Consider the following 17,118-nt stretch of genomic DNA (forward strand, 5'->3'; position numbering starts at 1 on the left):
AACACAAGTGGCCTTCATCAGGTGAAGGGACGAGACTGTCTGGAGGACAGCGCTGGAGTCCTCCAGACAGTCTCGTCCCTTCACCTGATGAAGGCCGCTTGTGTTGTGGCCGAAACGTCGTGATTTTTTGTTATTTTATTTTCACCTACGTGACTTTACCCAATAGAACCAAAGAATTTGGAAGTCACATTATCTCATTTGCGAACTTCTACCAGCCCACCCTGCAGGGACCTGTTTATTCGCACATTAGGAGAGCTGTACCTTCCCACGCACCGTGCTGCAGAGGAATGTTCATTGCATGGCAGTGAAATGTAAACTTTTAAAAATCAAACTTGAAATGTTGCTAAATTAAACGAAGAACCAACCTTGATATAATCGGTGTTTGGCAGTCAATGGTGGCTACACTTGAGAATCTGTTTTAATCGCACGTGGCTGAAACCCAAATTTGAATCTCAGTATTTGCTGCTTCGGTGCTCAGACTCCTGAGTCACCCCACTCACTTCTTGATATTTACCTTTAAATTGCACTCCCAATGTATTACTTAAGCAAGCAGAAGTGACACATTCTAAAGCCTTAAGTGATTGATGAACTTTACAATTAAATCTTGACTTAAAGCTTTTGTGACTGCAGGAATTCATGTTAATGGGTCTTTCGGTAAAGTCACGTAGATAGGTTCAAAGAAAATAACTAAAAATAACAAAAAACTACGTTTCAATCGCAACACAAGCGGTCGTCTTCAGGAAAAGGGGGGTTTAGCTTCCAAGGCAAACTGCTTATAAGGGTTTTAAATGGGCGTAGCCGAAATGTCAGCGGCCAATGATAATGTAAGTGGTGGGCAGCCAACCCTGCGGTGGTTGGTATTCTACCAATCAAAGAGCTGCCAGGTGAAAAATGAGCATGTTAGAGATATTAGCATGTTAATGGGAGATTAGCATGTTAATGGCAGATGAGCATGCTAGAGATATTAGCATGTTAATGGGAGATTAGCATGTTAGAGATATTAGCATGTTAATGGCAGATCGCAGAGCCGCAACCAAGGGGTCGGCATGCGAAGTGACTGTGAAAGCGCACGTTTGAAATGGGCGTAAAGCACAACTAACATCGGAAGGTGGTAGGATGAGAACATCATAGCCAGTTATGACTTAAACTGGTTGATAACGTCCTTCCAATGATTGCTCAGTTTGTACCCATCTTCTTGGTTTAAATTGTGTCTGTGTCTATATATATGGATGGCTTCATGAATTAATCTTTGTTGATAGCCAGTGGGCTTGCAAAGTACCTTCGTCTTAGAGAAATCAATTTCGTGTGAGCCCACCGCATTAAACCAATGACCAGCCACGGCCGAGGTATTGGTCCTATCGTGTTTCAGATCTGCCTTATGGTCACGAACACGGTCTGAGACATGTCGCTTAATTTTCCCAATGTAACTACTGCCGCAGACACAGCTTAGTTTGTAGACGCCGGGGTATTGCATGTCAGGGATCACATCCTTAACAGATGGGATCAGATCACGAATTTTATGTACTGTGTTAAATCGAACCTGGATCTTGTGTTTGCTCATGATTTTGGAAATATTTTAGTGACCCCTGCTATGTATGGCAAGGTGATCGTTTTTATTGGGTCCTCAGATGGTTCTTTCCCAACGGTTGGGGTGATAGCTTTACGGATTGTGTAGTCTGAATATCCATTCATCTTGAGAGCTTGGTGTACGTGTTCCAGTTAACTGGCTAGGTGATGACGGTCGGAAATACATTGAGCTCAAGATTAATGGATATATTCAGACTACACAATATGAACTTTACAATTGTAATGGCCATCCCACTATGTGACAATACGCAAGGGCAGTATAGACACATTTGCGATAAGTATCTGACACACCATACACAATTTAAGGGTTTATTTATGGCATTAGACTTAATATTTATATCTTGCACTACATTTCCCTGTAGCTCCTTTCTAACCCAGGTTCTCCCTGCAAAATTAGATTCATAGTCTCAAAGGGCTCCCGCCCGGTCATAAGCAAAAATTTCTGCACATTGCTCTGTATGCTAAATATCGGGTGCTTCCGTCCATGCTTACGCAGAAGCTTTTGGAATCTGATTTCTAGATATGAAAAAGCAAGACAGCGCAATGGCCAAAATGTATCGATGTGGCACAAGCCCACTCTTGTCTGCCCCGTGGTGAAAGAACCGAATGAAATATTTCAACAATAATTTAATTAAAAAAAACACTGCACTCTTGGGTACAGCGGTGGCGAAGTATTTGCGAGCCGAACTGTGAACTCGCTGATCCAAGTTCAATTCCTGGCCACAGCTAACATCAGTGGCAAGTGATATCTGAATCGGTCCAGGGGGCCCCCCCGCCACCTTCACAAACCCGCAGTGACCACCGCTAGAGAAGTATGGTATGACACACTGTGTTGTTTATAAGGGGCGTATAATATTTCTCAAGACCTTAGTGGACAAATGGCTGTAAAAAAATGTGTTGTATTGGAAGCATTATAGTAATTATTATTAACACACACGCAATGAAATAGAGACAGGGTCAATAAAGCGGACTTTTGTTTAACGAACCTATCCGTGGTGGGTGTGTATATGAATGGATGCAGTGGCCAGGGCTAGTACAGAGTGAGGGGGAGATGGAAAGACATTTTTCACAACACAAAGTATAATGCATATTCAATTAAATAATTCACCATGTGTGAAGTATATTTGCAGTGGCCTAGTGGTGAACGTCTTGCATAATGGGATACCTACTAAGGGATGTGGATTTAATGCCCAACCTTGGCCAACGTCACGGGGAAGTGGTAATTCAATGAATTGTCACGATTTGGAGTGCAGATTTGATTCAAGAATCAGAGGTCTTTTTGCATCCTGATTATAAGTGTCTGAATGCAGAATAGGTTTTCCCCTTTTTTATGGCAAACAAAACAGGTGTCAAGATGTTAAAACACCAAACTGGAACCTTTTACAAGGAATCATGTCTGCATTAACCACAATACTTGTGGTCAGAATTAAAACAAAAAACACTGCTAGTATATGCATTGTCTTTGAAACTGATTGGTCCACACCAGAGACAGCTTTCTTTCTTGCCTAGTCTCAAATGGTGTTAGACCAGAGGATGCCTTTGGCATCTTCTGGTCTAACACCGTTTGAAACTAGTTTAAAAGACAATGCATATGCTAGCAGTGTGTTTTTGTTTGCATTCTGACCACAAGTATTGTGGTTAATGCACACATGATTCCTTGTAAAAGGTTTCGGTTTGGTGTTTTCACATCTTAACACCTGTTTATTTGCCAGAAAAAAGGGGAAAACCTATTCTCATATTTTGGTACTGGCAAAGGAGGTCCCCATGATGTCTAAATGCAGTAAATAAATACAACAATACATGCTAAATGTATTTACTGCATCAAAAATGCATTTATTTTAGAAAATATAAAGTACTTTTATATCTCGACTTTTATCTGTCCTATCGATTTCCAATGTAACTTTTTCAATCAAGTAATCGACACTTGACAATTAGAATTTCATTTTTTATGCCTCAAAATGAGTCCTCATCTCTCGATGCCAATCGAAATCCGTGGAAATATAAATTGTAAGGACAAAGAGGCGGTCAGTCACGGGGAGATGACAAAAAGGGAGCCTGCACTTGCACAGGGGCGCGGTGGAGTCAACATCTTTGGAATAAAGGTCGAATTAAAATTCTAATGAAATACAAAAGTCATTTTGAAACCTGCTTAATGCCCAGACAAATCGCGACAAGCGGGGCCCTTCATTTCATTTTGGGTCTGTCTGGCACGGCGACCCAGACAACGTTTCCACACATGGTGCTAATTTTAGGCCTAGTCACCCCCCCGCCCCGCATCCCCACCCTCTACAACAGGGTGCCGATGTCTCTAGGACTACCCCGGTCTACGAGCGACCAGGATAACATTCCGTGAGACATCGCGGCCCATGGCGACGCGCGGACGTCTTTACCGACCTGGGGAAGGCGTCGAAGCAGTAGGTGCGGCGCGTGTTGGGGAAGGCGACGCGCATGCCCGACATGAGCGGCGAGTGCAGCACGATGGCGGCGCACTCGTAGCGCGACGCCAGGTCCACCGTGGGCACCGTGCCGATGCTCTGCCCGTACAGGATGATGTTCTCGGGTAGCACCGCGTACCTGTCGGGGGGGGGTGCAGGATGACAAGGGAACCAGGCGGGGAGGACCGGTAGGAACGGAACAGTTAAACAGTCATTGATTCAGAATCAGAATCTTTATTTATACTGGAAGAATCCGATGAGCTATAAAGCTCTTTTCCACAGATGTCCAGTAGAGGCAGGTCAGAACGTTACGACCACGATACAAAAACGACAGGAGTGCCAAGTATAGGAAAGATTTATTGATCAGCGCTGGCACTTGGGAGGTTTTAAGCATTGACAACTGGGATAATAAAATTATTTTGCTTCTTATACTTATCAAAACTTACGTGTAATACAAGTATTGGCCGTTGTGTGGACGTCCTTTGGACAGACTAACCCATGTCATGGGTATGTGTAATTTCCATTACTAGCAGTGGGCTGTGAAAAGGAGATGAGCACATGCCGAACTGCACTGGAAACCACCGACTTTTGATGCTTTTTGTGATTGGGTTATGATAACTCTGTAGCCACTCACTATGGAGTCTACGTGCATAACAAGGGCAAAAAAATATAACATTTTGACCACTGAATCATGACAGTTCATCAAATAATGGAAGGGCTGATTGATTACATCACTACTGAAGCCACCTGGTGGATCATATTCTCCAATAAACAAGCCTCAAGATAAACAAAGAAGCCCCCCCCAACCCATACAGCCTCAATAGACTTTTGGAAGCAAGTGCTGTTATAGCAAGCACCTGTGAAGGCTAGCAAAGCACAAGAGGTGGTGGGTTGCCAGCACCACGCGCCTAGCCGCCACCGTCTCCCGAGTGGCGATGTTTACACATCGCACCAGGTACTCATTTGAAACCGAGTCGCCATCGGGGAGGCCCAGGATTGGTTCAGATATTCGCGAGTGGGAATTGAATTCGTGTCGTCGGGCTCGCAGTGCAGCGCAGTAGGCTAACCACTGCGATAATCAACAAAACACAAACACCTTTAGCAAATAAACAATGCAACATAATGATATTGATGCACGTGGCAATAAGGACCATGATGAAGCACGAAGACATTTATAATGGGAGGGTGAAACCTTCCCCAGTTTTTAGAGACGTCTCTGGGGTTAGTTTAAAATTTTGGTAAGGAAAGAAAAAGGGGAGGGGGGGGAAACCCGAGGAAACTTCCAAAGGATTTTTTTTCAGAGATAAGTTGCACTTTCCCCATCATTTTATAATGTCCGGTGTGTTTTTTTCCATAAAACACTGCGAGCGGGAGCCTTCAACAATGGTTTTGAGTGAGACACGGTGCCACGGTTTCCCAGGGTCACGCGAATATTTCATCAAATAAGTCCCTCCGAGCTCACGGAGAGACAAGTTTTTTTCTGTGCCCCCTCACTTTAACACGCGAGCCCCTTGTCCTCAGAGGACCCTGGCGCACGAGAAGCATTAGATTCTTTTTCTTGCTGACTTTTAGAATATATATTTTTTTACAAGTTGAGGCCCAACTGAGACATTTTCTATAAAGTCGGCTGGAAACAGCCGTTTCGCACAGGCAAGGACGGGATGCCTAACGGGCTCAGACTTGAGGTCTGCAGATGGAGCATTTAGATGGGGAGAAATGCATTTACGCCCTCTGCCAGCGGAGCGCAGCATCTGCGTCGAGAGGCGAGCGGTGAATCGGCTTCCGTGAGAACGGGCGCAGTTGTCAGGCACGTGGCCAACGGCGCTGACCTGTGCGTGATGGCATCGTGCCAAGCTAATGGGTTTCGTCGACTTTGGGTGGGTCATAACGCTAAGAGACCGTAAATAAAGTCTATCGATTGAAAGAAATAACATTTAAAAAAGGTTACGCGTGTACGGGTGTGAGAGAGAGCAAGAGAGACAATCGTCAGGAAAGAGCCCGATCTCGTCAAGCCTCAGACACTAAGCAGGCTTGTGCCTGCGTATTCTGTTCATATATATGATCTGTGAAAAGCCAGTACAGTGCATGAGTGTCTACACTAAGGGTGTAAATATGCATCGATTTGTAGGTTAATAAACTCTTAAGCTCAATATAACATGCATGAAATTGTGTGCATGAGAATAAAAAAGAAATTTGTTTTGCATATTGTTGGATGCATGTAACGCATTCACACATGACACCTGAAGCAACTAGTGGCTGCTACAGTTACCACGGAGCACCAAAAGAAAAATTAATTCTGGAATAAATCGAATCTCCAGAGGGGTCAACCATTACATGGCTGGATATTTCTTTTATGATAATGTTCAGCCCTTTATCAATCAATCACCACGCTTCCCCACGTGGCTACGGATCAAACTAAGGTTGCCATGTACATAGCACAGTGGGCTAACCGCTGTGTCACCACCCCCCTCCCACGCCAATACACCGTGCACATTGTTCGACACTCAACCTTCATAGCTGCATCAATGGGGATGACAAATGGGAACTTCCTTCTCGTTGAAAACGAGGGTAATGACCCGCCGTTGGCAACCAGTTTACAATATTTTTGTCAACAGTGGCCACCAAATAAAATAAGCCGAGACCCTGTGAAGCAAAACAATGGCAAGATGACAGATTGACGCATCCTAGTATCCCTGAGTGTTGGGCGATTATCTGATTAGTGATTATCCGATTAAATTACATTTAGAAAAATTGCCCAACCACGTGTTTGTGCAATGGTCCTCTCAGACGAGTGCTTGTTTTGTGGATGTCACCGCACGTACCGTGTAATTTTAAAGATAGATACAATAAGAGTCATTGCGAATTATCAATGAGGAAGCGGAGGCAAAAATAACTTTACCACTGTAATCATTAAGACTGCCTTATTGCTTAAAAAGCATAAAGTGAGATTTTGGAGAAGAGTGATTCACCACAGCAGGAACTGGGTGAGAAACATATTACAAACAACATATGCTGTTGCGGAGAAATATGCTAATAGATAGGGACCATGATTTTGAGGGAGTGTTCAGGGCAATAACATCAGGCAAAGCAGCAGTATAAGTTGAACAGGCCTTATTCTACTGATGAGAATCCGAACGGCGAAATCCGTCCATATGTTCTTCATCTAAAAAAATGCTAATGGGCAACGCATCTCTGGAAGGCCGACAGACTAAAATTATTTTATTTTAATGTGGAGATACAGTACGGCAGTCTATTCAGCATTCTATTACACAAAATGTGCAGCGCTCAAAAATATTAATTAAAAATAGTTTCTGTTTTACAAGGCGGCGTGTGTGGAGAGCAAGCCTTGTCGCGCATTTTCAGTCCGCTTATAAACGATCGCCAATGCCATCCCCAAAGTCTCATACGAACATGGATTCAAACCACAAGGTCGCCAGCAGCTTTCGTCAAGTTTTAAACTTCGCAGATTAACAATATAATTTGAATAAGAAAAAACAGAGTATAAAATATACCTCAAGAGTGGCTAATTATTTACATATTTACAATGGCTGCGTGTGGGGGGCAGTGGGGGGGGCAGTTAACTCGTAGGAGAGAGGGGAGCACAGTCTCTAAGAAGGGGTGGTGGGGGGGGGTGACGTTTTAACCCACAAGATATCATGGACATTTCCTAAGTATTACAAAAATTAATCGAGAAGCACTCGCACACGACTTACAAGACGGCCTGACTAGTGACAGCAGGGCAGGGTTCCAGCGATCCCGTTACAATGTCTTTAAAGTGCATTATCCTCTATCAATGCGTTTCCTGGGTAACGTGGCTCCTTTAGTGCAGTGGCATCAGTGCGCTCCTTTAACAAATAATGGGGGTCCTCATTTATAATTCACGCAGGACGCTCGGCGGTCTGTAATAACAGACTCTTCCCCCAACGAAACATTTTCGCACACTCCGGGGATGAATCTGTGCGCGGCCCCAATTTGAAGCGGGGCGAAACGGCTGATTTTTTTTGTTATTGCACGCTCATGCACGACGCTTTTCGTTGCGAAAGAGAAAAAAGAAAGAGGACAGAACCCTCAGCGAAACACGTTTAAGGGGAGCAAAATGCCTTCGTGAAATGGAACAGCCAATGGCAAAATGCAACTGCCACGTAAATCAGTGTGCTATAAATTACCACCTCAAAGGTCAGAAACACAGACTTGTCGGAACACGAAATTAAAATCGCGGGTGGCTCACTCGTCGTGCCACATCGGAGCTCGCGAGGAAGATGCAAAGCACATGTGTGGCAGCAGCGGCTACTCCCACTGCATGTGACTGTGTGCTCAACACCAAACGCACGCATGCGCCGATCGGGTCAAGAAGAGAGAGAGAATGGAGGCGTGGGGGTAATGGGAGCTTTGTTGAAAGGACACATTTAAATGTGACCAAGTTCCTCACTCGACTGGAACGGCCGGACAACTCGAGAGGAGTTGCTCGAGATGCCCAGCTGGCGCAGTGCGTCGATGACATCACTAAGTTTGAAGAAACGAGTTGGCGGAGAGCCCCGACAGCACTCGGTGATCTACTTGTACGATTTACCCGACGGGATTTAGAAGAAAAAAGACCTGTCCGCCCCGTGAATACGCTATGCCCAGCCACCACTTGCGCGTCCGATTAGCATGGTTGGCTACGTAGGGTGTGAAGGGAGTTCAACATACGTACGTACACTATTCGTCTGCGGCATGGCCCGCAAACTGCGCGATGAAGCCGGCTACCCAGTTAGATTTCTGACCATGTGATGAGTGGTGTGAATTGATCCTGGGCCCCCGAGCCTTCACCGACATGCACTGATCCAAAGTGGTGACGTACGGTTAATGAACTCCCCATTGACTGACGTGGAAAAGGGGAGGCCTTTCATCCAGCAGCGGATTGACAAAGGCTTTTCAAATATGTTTAATGTTCAACCATTGTGAACTTTCACGATAACACAACACGTGAATTTATTGTGCATCAGGATTTGTTTCCTGTATCCTTAGTCCTGAATATCATAGTGAATGTGATATCAGTGTCATGCCATGCCCATTCGGGGCTCTCTGGGTAGTGTATCACCCCAAGTTAGAGAATGGCACACAAAAGGAGATATCACAGACTTAGTTTAGAGATCTTGGAGTGACCTCTGACCCGCACTTGAGGCGTTGCACTCCCACATGCCCAGCTGTAGAGATATTCATTGCACTGCAGTCAAACTGCATTTTTTTTTAAATAAATTCTCAGTCGGTCTTTTGTCCAAATGAAGTAAATCACCTAATTTTATAGCATGTACTTTTTTGCATAGACATTAGTTACAAATATATTAGTAATTATCAGTGAATCCATCAACTTGCTACACTTAAAAACCCTGTTTGATCGCGGTAGACTGAAACGCAAAATAATAACCCAGCATATCTCGGTGGTAAGAACTCGGTGCTCTCTGACCCACGAATTAACTAGCAAATCTCAATTAGGGTTAATAACAAAAACTCAATTGTTCATAGATGTTTTTTTTGTCAGGTTATAATGCACCATTATCTTACGATTATGTAATGCTGTACCATTATCTTGAGATTATGGTCGTGCTGCACCATCACTTTGAGCTATCTGCACAAAGAAACCGCCACTCCTCCAAGCCAGGGAGAATAGTAACTTACGTAACTCGACTTTGGAGTTCTTCCCTGGTCATTCATTATTCAAGTCAGGCCTACAGGAGTGAGCGAACCCAATTCCGGCAGTAACCTATCAGAGCTGCAGCCATCCCTTCAGCAAGACTCCTCCAGATTATGATTGGTAGTCTGAAATCTGTTTCGTAACACGAGTTTCAGAAAATTACAAACATCTTGAGAATACATTCAAGAGTACCTATAAACATCACATCCAGCTTAGGTTGCCCATGGCCTAACAGGGATAAGACAAATGAATATTGTTCGTCAAGTTATAAAACAATGTCCCCCCCCCCCCACCAGTGAAATACACTCATGCATTACAAACTTAAACAGCACAAACAGACTCCAGTGGTTACCTGTGGTCCAGAGCTTTCAAGGCAAGGGTTGGTAGATCACAGAGGTCTGTGAAACTCCCCAACCCACTGATCTTTGAGAATGCCAGTATATAACAGTATAAAGAGTTAGTTTGTGAACCTATACTTGTAGAATACTGAGTAACTGCCTTGAACGTATGATGGGCTGTATCCAGCCAGCCTGTTTTTCTCTAATAAAAAATAAATACATACTTTCATAAATAAATCAGCCAAACAATCATTTGGACAACAATCCTTCAAAATAATCTTAAGACTTCAGTGAGGCTGTCCTGGACAACAAAAGGGTGTAATTTTATTTGTGAACAGCGAGGAGCATCACAGGCTCCAATAAAAAAACAAAAAATATTTTCTTGCCAGAAAATCCAATACATTGGAGGATTTCAATACACTCCAGTTGAGTTTTCAAAAACACGTTTGGCAGCAAAAAAAAAAAACCCAACGCAGCCTCAAGGAATCGCCGATCCTTGTCAATGATGAACAGGGTCATGATCCTGTATTGATGCAGAGAAACCTGGAGATCGAGTCAACTTACTTGCCTTGGGCATATCTCTCTCGCCCAATCCATTACGCATATCAATGTCGTTAAAAACTCCAGCGTTTGGTTTACAGGTCTTGCACAAATGGCCGATGTAATTGGTAGTAAATCAGGAGCGCAAACACCTAGATGTACGCATATGGTAACTTTGCAATAAAATGCCTAATAAAATGCTCATATGTTGGCAGTCCTGGGCAAGTAGCTGAGAACAGTCTATCCATAGGACAATCACTGCTGTCGTGCCACTGGATTTAAACGTGGAACTTTGACTGCGAGTCGAACACTGCCACACCAGCACTGGCAAGATAAACTAACAGTGGCAACAGTAACCAAGAAGCATGTCATGATTCACAATTTGATGACCTGTCACAGCTCCTGGTCATGATTCGATTCAGGAATTAATTTGAGTGACGTTTTTATGTATTCTGTCTTGTATGTTCTATCTATAATTCCATTATCTTAAAGTTAACATTGGCATATAATTTGCATCAATTACTAGTCTTTCTCATCATCACAATTCAATGCATGTATTGTGAGCGCAAGACTTGATATTATTTCTTTAATCTGTATTAAATGCAATGATTCATCCCCCAGCGATTCAACTGTCGCGATTCGGGATTGCACTTTCATTCAAGAATGGATTATATTATAAATCAAATTCTTACCAAATTGTATGCATTCTAAATGTTTTGGCTCCATTTGCATGTCTTGGTCCACTGTATAATCCTAACGTATATAGCGCTTTGTCAATACACTGCTCGAATAAGGCATCCCTCTACCATGTCGATCATAAGAGTTGTGGAATGATACTTCACAAGATTGGTCAAAGGAGGAGAAGTAGGGGGGGCAGGACCGATTAAGATACGACTCGCCACTGATGATGACAAGGCCAGAACTCAAAAGTCATGGCACACAGGTTCAAAGCAGTGCTAACTACTGCACCACCGTTCCCTATTAGCCCGAAATGTAACGCCAACAACAAACTCTTGCACGCACGAATCGACGCGCCTATCGTCGTTGAAAGCACGAACAAACCAACTGTCACCAGCGAAACCAATGCATTACGCGGCTGCGGGTTGACGAAATACGGACACCACTGACGACGACGAGGAAAACAACGGCGCACCTGTTGCGCAGCACGTGCCAGGCCGCCTCGATGTCGGCGTACAGGTTCTTCTCGGAAGGTTTCCCCGAGCTGCCCCCGTAGCCCGAGTAGTCGTAGGAGAAGACGTTGCAGCCGAGGCGCGTGCCCAGCCCCAGGTAGAAGCTGCTCATCTGGCCCAGGTCGACGGCGTTGCCATGAGAGAAGAGCAGCGTGAACGGCGCGTCCGGCGCGCAGCGCACGAACATGCACGCCAGCCGACTGCCCCTACTTGTCCTGCAGGGGGATCGGGGCCCAAGGGGGTTGGGAAGGGTTGTACGTTAAAGACTCGTCCGTGGCACGGGGAGAAGAGAATGCGAGGAGGGAGACGAGGGGAAAAGACGACAGGGAGAAAATGAGGGGAAGGAAAAAGGAGGGAGACGTGGGGAAGAGACAGAAGAGAAACACAGCCCTGGAAGTAGGGTACACAGACTGGAGAGAGGAGGGTGACATCCCTATAATCAAAATTTACCTATGTAAGTTTTTGCATATAACACATTTTCTCATGTGACTCCAGGGAAAATAAACTTAATTAGTTGCAGATGGTAAAATAAGGCACTGATTGAAGAATGTGTTATTAATAATAGAGATGCGTGTGCTTCCAGCAGCATTTAGCGTTGCAATAGTGCCAAGATTAAACTTACATTGCAGTAATTTGCCACTACACACACTAAATGTCAGAAAAAATTTACGTAAATTTTAGCTAATCGTGGTGTAATTGATGTCTATTTAAGATGGCATTTTTGGTGTGAATAATTTGGATTGGCATGAATTTCAGCGGAGGATTAAAACCTCACAAATAATCCACTAAACAGTAATTAAATTATATTCTTGGTTCTTTCGGTAAAGTCACGTAGAAGGGAAACAATAAAATAATAAAAATGTAAAACAAAAAAATATTATTTTATTGTTTCCCTTCTACGTGACTTTACCGAAAGAACCAAGAATATGAATCCCTGCAGTCACGAAAGATTTAAATCGGTAATTAAATTAACAAACACGTCTACAACTAGGGTATTAAGCCGGCATGAAAGCATAATATTGCACTTGTAATGCAAGTCACATGCTCTGCTGTAAGCTGCAAACTTGTTGTTTTTTACCACATTTGCTAAGCGTAATTTGACGACGGACATGTGCTACATAATTGTCTAATTGAAATCATAAAAATTGAGTTTTTTTTATGCCAACTCTAACCGCTCCCCCACCCCCTCCCCCCATCATTCCCTCGAGAAGCAATCTGGTAATTATCCGAGCATGGGACAGGCTATGAAATGCAATCTACCACTAAAGCGTCTACTTACATGCAGGGCACTTGTGGCAGCATAACGAGCCCACCTGAATATCTCCCCCCCCCCCCCCAAGTAATTTGTATCGAGAAAGTAATCAGGTACATTATTAATCACTTATTAATTGGGCAGAAATTCATAAAACATATATAGTTTGATTAATTTCATTGAAACACACAGCAGAGCTGTTGGAGTAAAAAAGAAGCCAGCCAGTTTCTAATTTCCATATATGCATACACACACAAACGGGAGCCCTGCCATATAACACGGCTATCGATTTTGCTGGATGCACAACGGTCGAGCCGATTTAATGGTTTCAGCAAAATACCAAAATGATAGGCGCTCAAGAGGCTCCGAGGACATCTGCATTACACGGTGGAACACAACAGCCGATACTCGCTGCCTGAATAATACACCCGGCATCGTGACCAGGTAAAAACTGGCCCCAGACAATCGCGCAGGCAAGGGCACCAAAAATGGACATGCTGGCTGGCTCGTTTACTCTACAGGGAGTGTTCTCTGAGGCCGCTTTTGCGAGATCGCGGTTCACTTCCGTGCCACCGTCAAATTTGCAAATGCCTCCTGTGGGCTGGGCAGCCTAAATGAACACGCCCTGGCCTCGCTCACACGAGCCTGGCAAATTCCTCCCAACAATGAGGGAGCTCAGCCTCCCTGCCACCGCTGTAAAGTGCTCTGCAGCTAAACGAGTTTAAAGGATGCAAGAATCCTTGTTGATTTAATGAGCTTTAACGCATTGCTCTTAGAAGCGATGGATTTAATGTAGTGGAGGACCCACTCGCTTAAGAGATATTCGTCTGTCGTGAGGTTATACGTTAAAAGTATTTACGTTAAGGCACTGACTGGGATACTCCCATCAAAGAAATTAGTTATTTTCATTCCCATTAAGCAATTAGTTCGTTTGTAATTCTTTATCCTGGCTTTTTTTGTAGAGCTCCCCAAGTATTCATTATGTTCATTGGCCACATCCTGAGTACATCTTTCAAAATTATATTGCGGATGCCTTTTCATGTGTCACTTCCCACCATTCACATGCAAGACAAAGAACCCCCTGTGTAGCCCTAACAGACTGTTGGGGCAAGTGCTGTTCGCGAGCACCTATGAAGGCTGGCACGGCACACGAGGGGGTGGGTGGCCAGCACCACGCCAGGCCGCCTTTGTCTCCCTCGTGGCGATGTTTATCATTCGCATACCATTCACACGCACACACGAGGCCCCAGAGGCCAAATCCTGCTACCCCACTAATCAAACACCTCTCCCTTCCAGCACATTATTGCTTTTGTCGCCATTCCACACAGTTGCCTACATAAACACGCAAAGATACACAGCACAGGCACCATAATAAACAGCTGAAAAAAACCAAATCAGCAAATAAGTCCAATGACCGACTGTTATGTTTAACTATTGCTTGCATTGTTACACAATGGTTGTTTTGATTAACATGTTTTAATTGCCACCCCCTAGAGTCACATCTCAAATATCCCCTGGACGAGTGTTACTACAAGGAGGATATCATTTTAGCGACGACTTCTTTTTGGTATAAATTGTAGGGAGGGGTCAGTGCTAACTGACGAGCCTTCCAAGAAAGGCGACGCGCTTCGTTAAAGTGCTCGCACAAGGTGTGACGACTGCCTGGGGTCCTCGTCACCACGATTTTGACCCCGTTGTGTCATAAGGGCAGCTGCTGTGCGTCATTTAAAAGGCACAATCGGTGGGAACCGAGAACACAGGGCTGGGGACCCTCTTTATGAACATGTAAATGTACGTCACTTTGGGGTGGATCCCTCCCTGGTTTCAGTTCTATTATTTATGAAGGCAATCAAGATAATCACATCCACCACAGGGCAGCAAAAGGGAATATACAACTCACTAGGGGAGAGGTCAAGAGGAGTTATGGAAATATTTTAAGTCACGGTTAGCATGGGTTACGGTTAGTGATTAAGTGTCTGGTGAATGGTAAGCACAAATGCTTGGGTTATGTGACCAGGTTCAATATCCAGATTATCAGCATGGCTCTGTGTGTGGTTCAATGTCTGGGTAATAGCAGGGGTTACTGAGAGTAGTGATTAAGGGCTTAAATCAGGGTAGTCGTCAGGGCTAAGTGTCACAGTATAGGTACGAGGTTAGGGTTCATTTTAAAAGGCGTATCATGGTCTAGTTAAAGGGTTTCCTAAGACTGGGGTAGTGGTTATGGTATACATTGATCGTATGGGTCAGGTTGAGATATAAGATTCGGTGATAAAGGTTCATCACATTAAGGGTTATGGCCTGGCCAATGTTTGGAATGGTCCGAGTTCTTCTTAAAGTCATGATAAACAATTAGTGTTGAGAGTTTGTTTTTATTATTAATGGTTTAGAGTATGTGTATGGGTCCAGCAAGTTCCAAACAAATAACACTGTTTCTGATTTTATGTGTTTTTTCTTGTCAGTTATAGATTTGATTATGGGGCCAAGGTTTGACTAATGGTTAACGTGTCACTCATAGTAGGAAGTGTCTCAGGGCTAAACCCATGCTAAACGTCTACGTATTTTATTTCAAAATATCGGTCGGGTTCTGGCTATCGGTTATGCACTGTACACGGGGAGGTTACAATCTGGATAAGACTGAGTCCAAGGACTAATGTCTGGCCAAGGGTTTCAATTCAAGGGTGAGGAGTCCAACAGGGGACGATTGAGGGTTAGGACCAGGGATTAATTTTAACTGGGTCTGTTCAGATTTAAAAAAAACCCCGAATATTTCTCCACCCAGCACACCACAGCCTGTATACCTCTTGGTGTGGCTACTCTTCGCATGCTTTCTCCGGCCTCCCCCCCAACACGGAGGAAGTGTTGCGAATCGCGGGTCCTAACCACGTTACTTGCAATCTCCCGATTCCTCGAAAACCATCGATGCCGACGTCAACGCTTTTAAGCGCCGTTACCGACCGACAAAGTGGCGATCGGCGGTCCGTCCGACTGCGCTGGCATGACGGACACGACGAAACAACGACGACGACGACGCAGCTTTCGGTGAGAATGCGTGCCCTGGCTACGATGACCTGGCGTGCAGTATGGAGGGTGGGTCGCGGATTTGCGGGGGGGGGGGGGGGGGTGTTGGTGTCGGTGAATGAACGAACGGATGGGGAATGGGAAACGCAGCCACCACACAGCTGGGAAGAATCCGTCCGTGCGTCCGCTGCGGTCCACCACCTGGTGACGGAGACCTCGATGGCGTCCAGCTCGCGGCGGGAGTACTGCCACTCGGCGCGGTCGGTGAGACGCAGGCTCCAGCGAGACCCCGTCTCGTCCGCCAGGAGCCCGTACGTGGGCTCGGGCGGCAGGAAGGCGAGCTTGGACGCGATGCGGCCGGGGCATGGCGGGCAGCAGAAGAGGCAGCACAACTCGCTGAGGGAGATGCCGGCGCTCATGACTGAATGGCCCCTCGCCCCTGCCGTTGCCCGAGCTGACGACTTCCGATCCAACTCGAACCGATTTGAACCGACACGGACCTCCCCCCCCCCTGCCCCCCACTGACCTGAACCTGGAGATGTCACAATGCGGCCCTACGCAGGCGTGACCCCGAACCGGGCTCGAGACAAACGGATCTGCGTTCCGAATCCAACCCAAACCCCGATGCAACTTCCGACAGAATCGGACCAAAACCGCCAATCTGACGCGCTCCGATCCCGCTCCAAATCCGACCCGCACCGATCTAACCCAGCTCGGATCTAACGCGATACAAATCCCGACTCGAACCCCCCCCCCCAAAAAAAAACACCCCGACTCGACCGCTCTCCCACACACCCCCTCCACCTCAACACAAAGCCGGCTTTATAGGCCCCCCCCCCACCCTCTACGAACACCACGGCGACCCGGGCTCAGGCGCACGGCAGCACCGACGCAACCAGCGCCATCGCTCCCTTCTCCTCCTCAGGGCGACTGCGCCAAACAACGGGGGGACCCCCCCCCACACACAACCCACACACACACCCCGCCGCCGCCGTCGGTGGGGGGGGGGGGCCCTCTGCAATTCCCACCGTCCTCCTCAGTACGAGCTGCAACGAATCACTCTAATACTCAACAATGGTGATAA

General features: G+C 45.6%; 1 protein-coding gene across 2 annotated transcripts in view; it reads right to left on the reverse strand.

Moving 5' to 3' along the window:
- LOC116940297 (alpha/beta hydrolase domain-containing protein 17B-like) overlaps positions 1–16,806 on the reverse strand; it is a 31,584-nt gene extending 14,778 nt beyond the window's left edge. The window contains exons 1-3 of one of the 2 annotated variants that reach the window (XM_032949933.2): positions 16,189–16,806; positions 11,728–11,979; positions 3,982–4,161 (exon numbers count right to left, since the gene is read on the reverse strand). In XM_032949933.2, the coding sequence (XP_032805824.1) occupies positions 3,982–4,161; positions 11,728–11,979; positions 16,189–16,400 (644 nt within the window). In that variant the 5' untranslated portion in view covers positions 16,401–16,806. The remainder of the gene's footprint in view (positions 1–3,981; positions 4,162–11,727; positions 11,980–16,188) is intronic. The other variant, XM_032949924.2, reaches the window with a different exon arrangement.
- Positions 16,807–17,118: the final 312 nt, after the last annotated feature.

Source organism: Petromyzon marinus, chromosome 1 (genome assembly GCF_048934315.1).
Source record: "Petromyzon marinus isolate PM22_M1 ecotype Great Lakes invasive population chromosome 1, UKy_Petmar_22M1.pri1.0, whole genome shotgun sequence".
Classification (NCBI taxonomy): domain Eukaryota; kingdom Metazoa; phylum Chordata; class Hyperoartia; order Petromyzontiformes; family Petromyzontidae; genus Petromyzon; species Petromyzon marinus.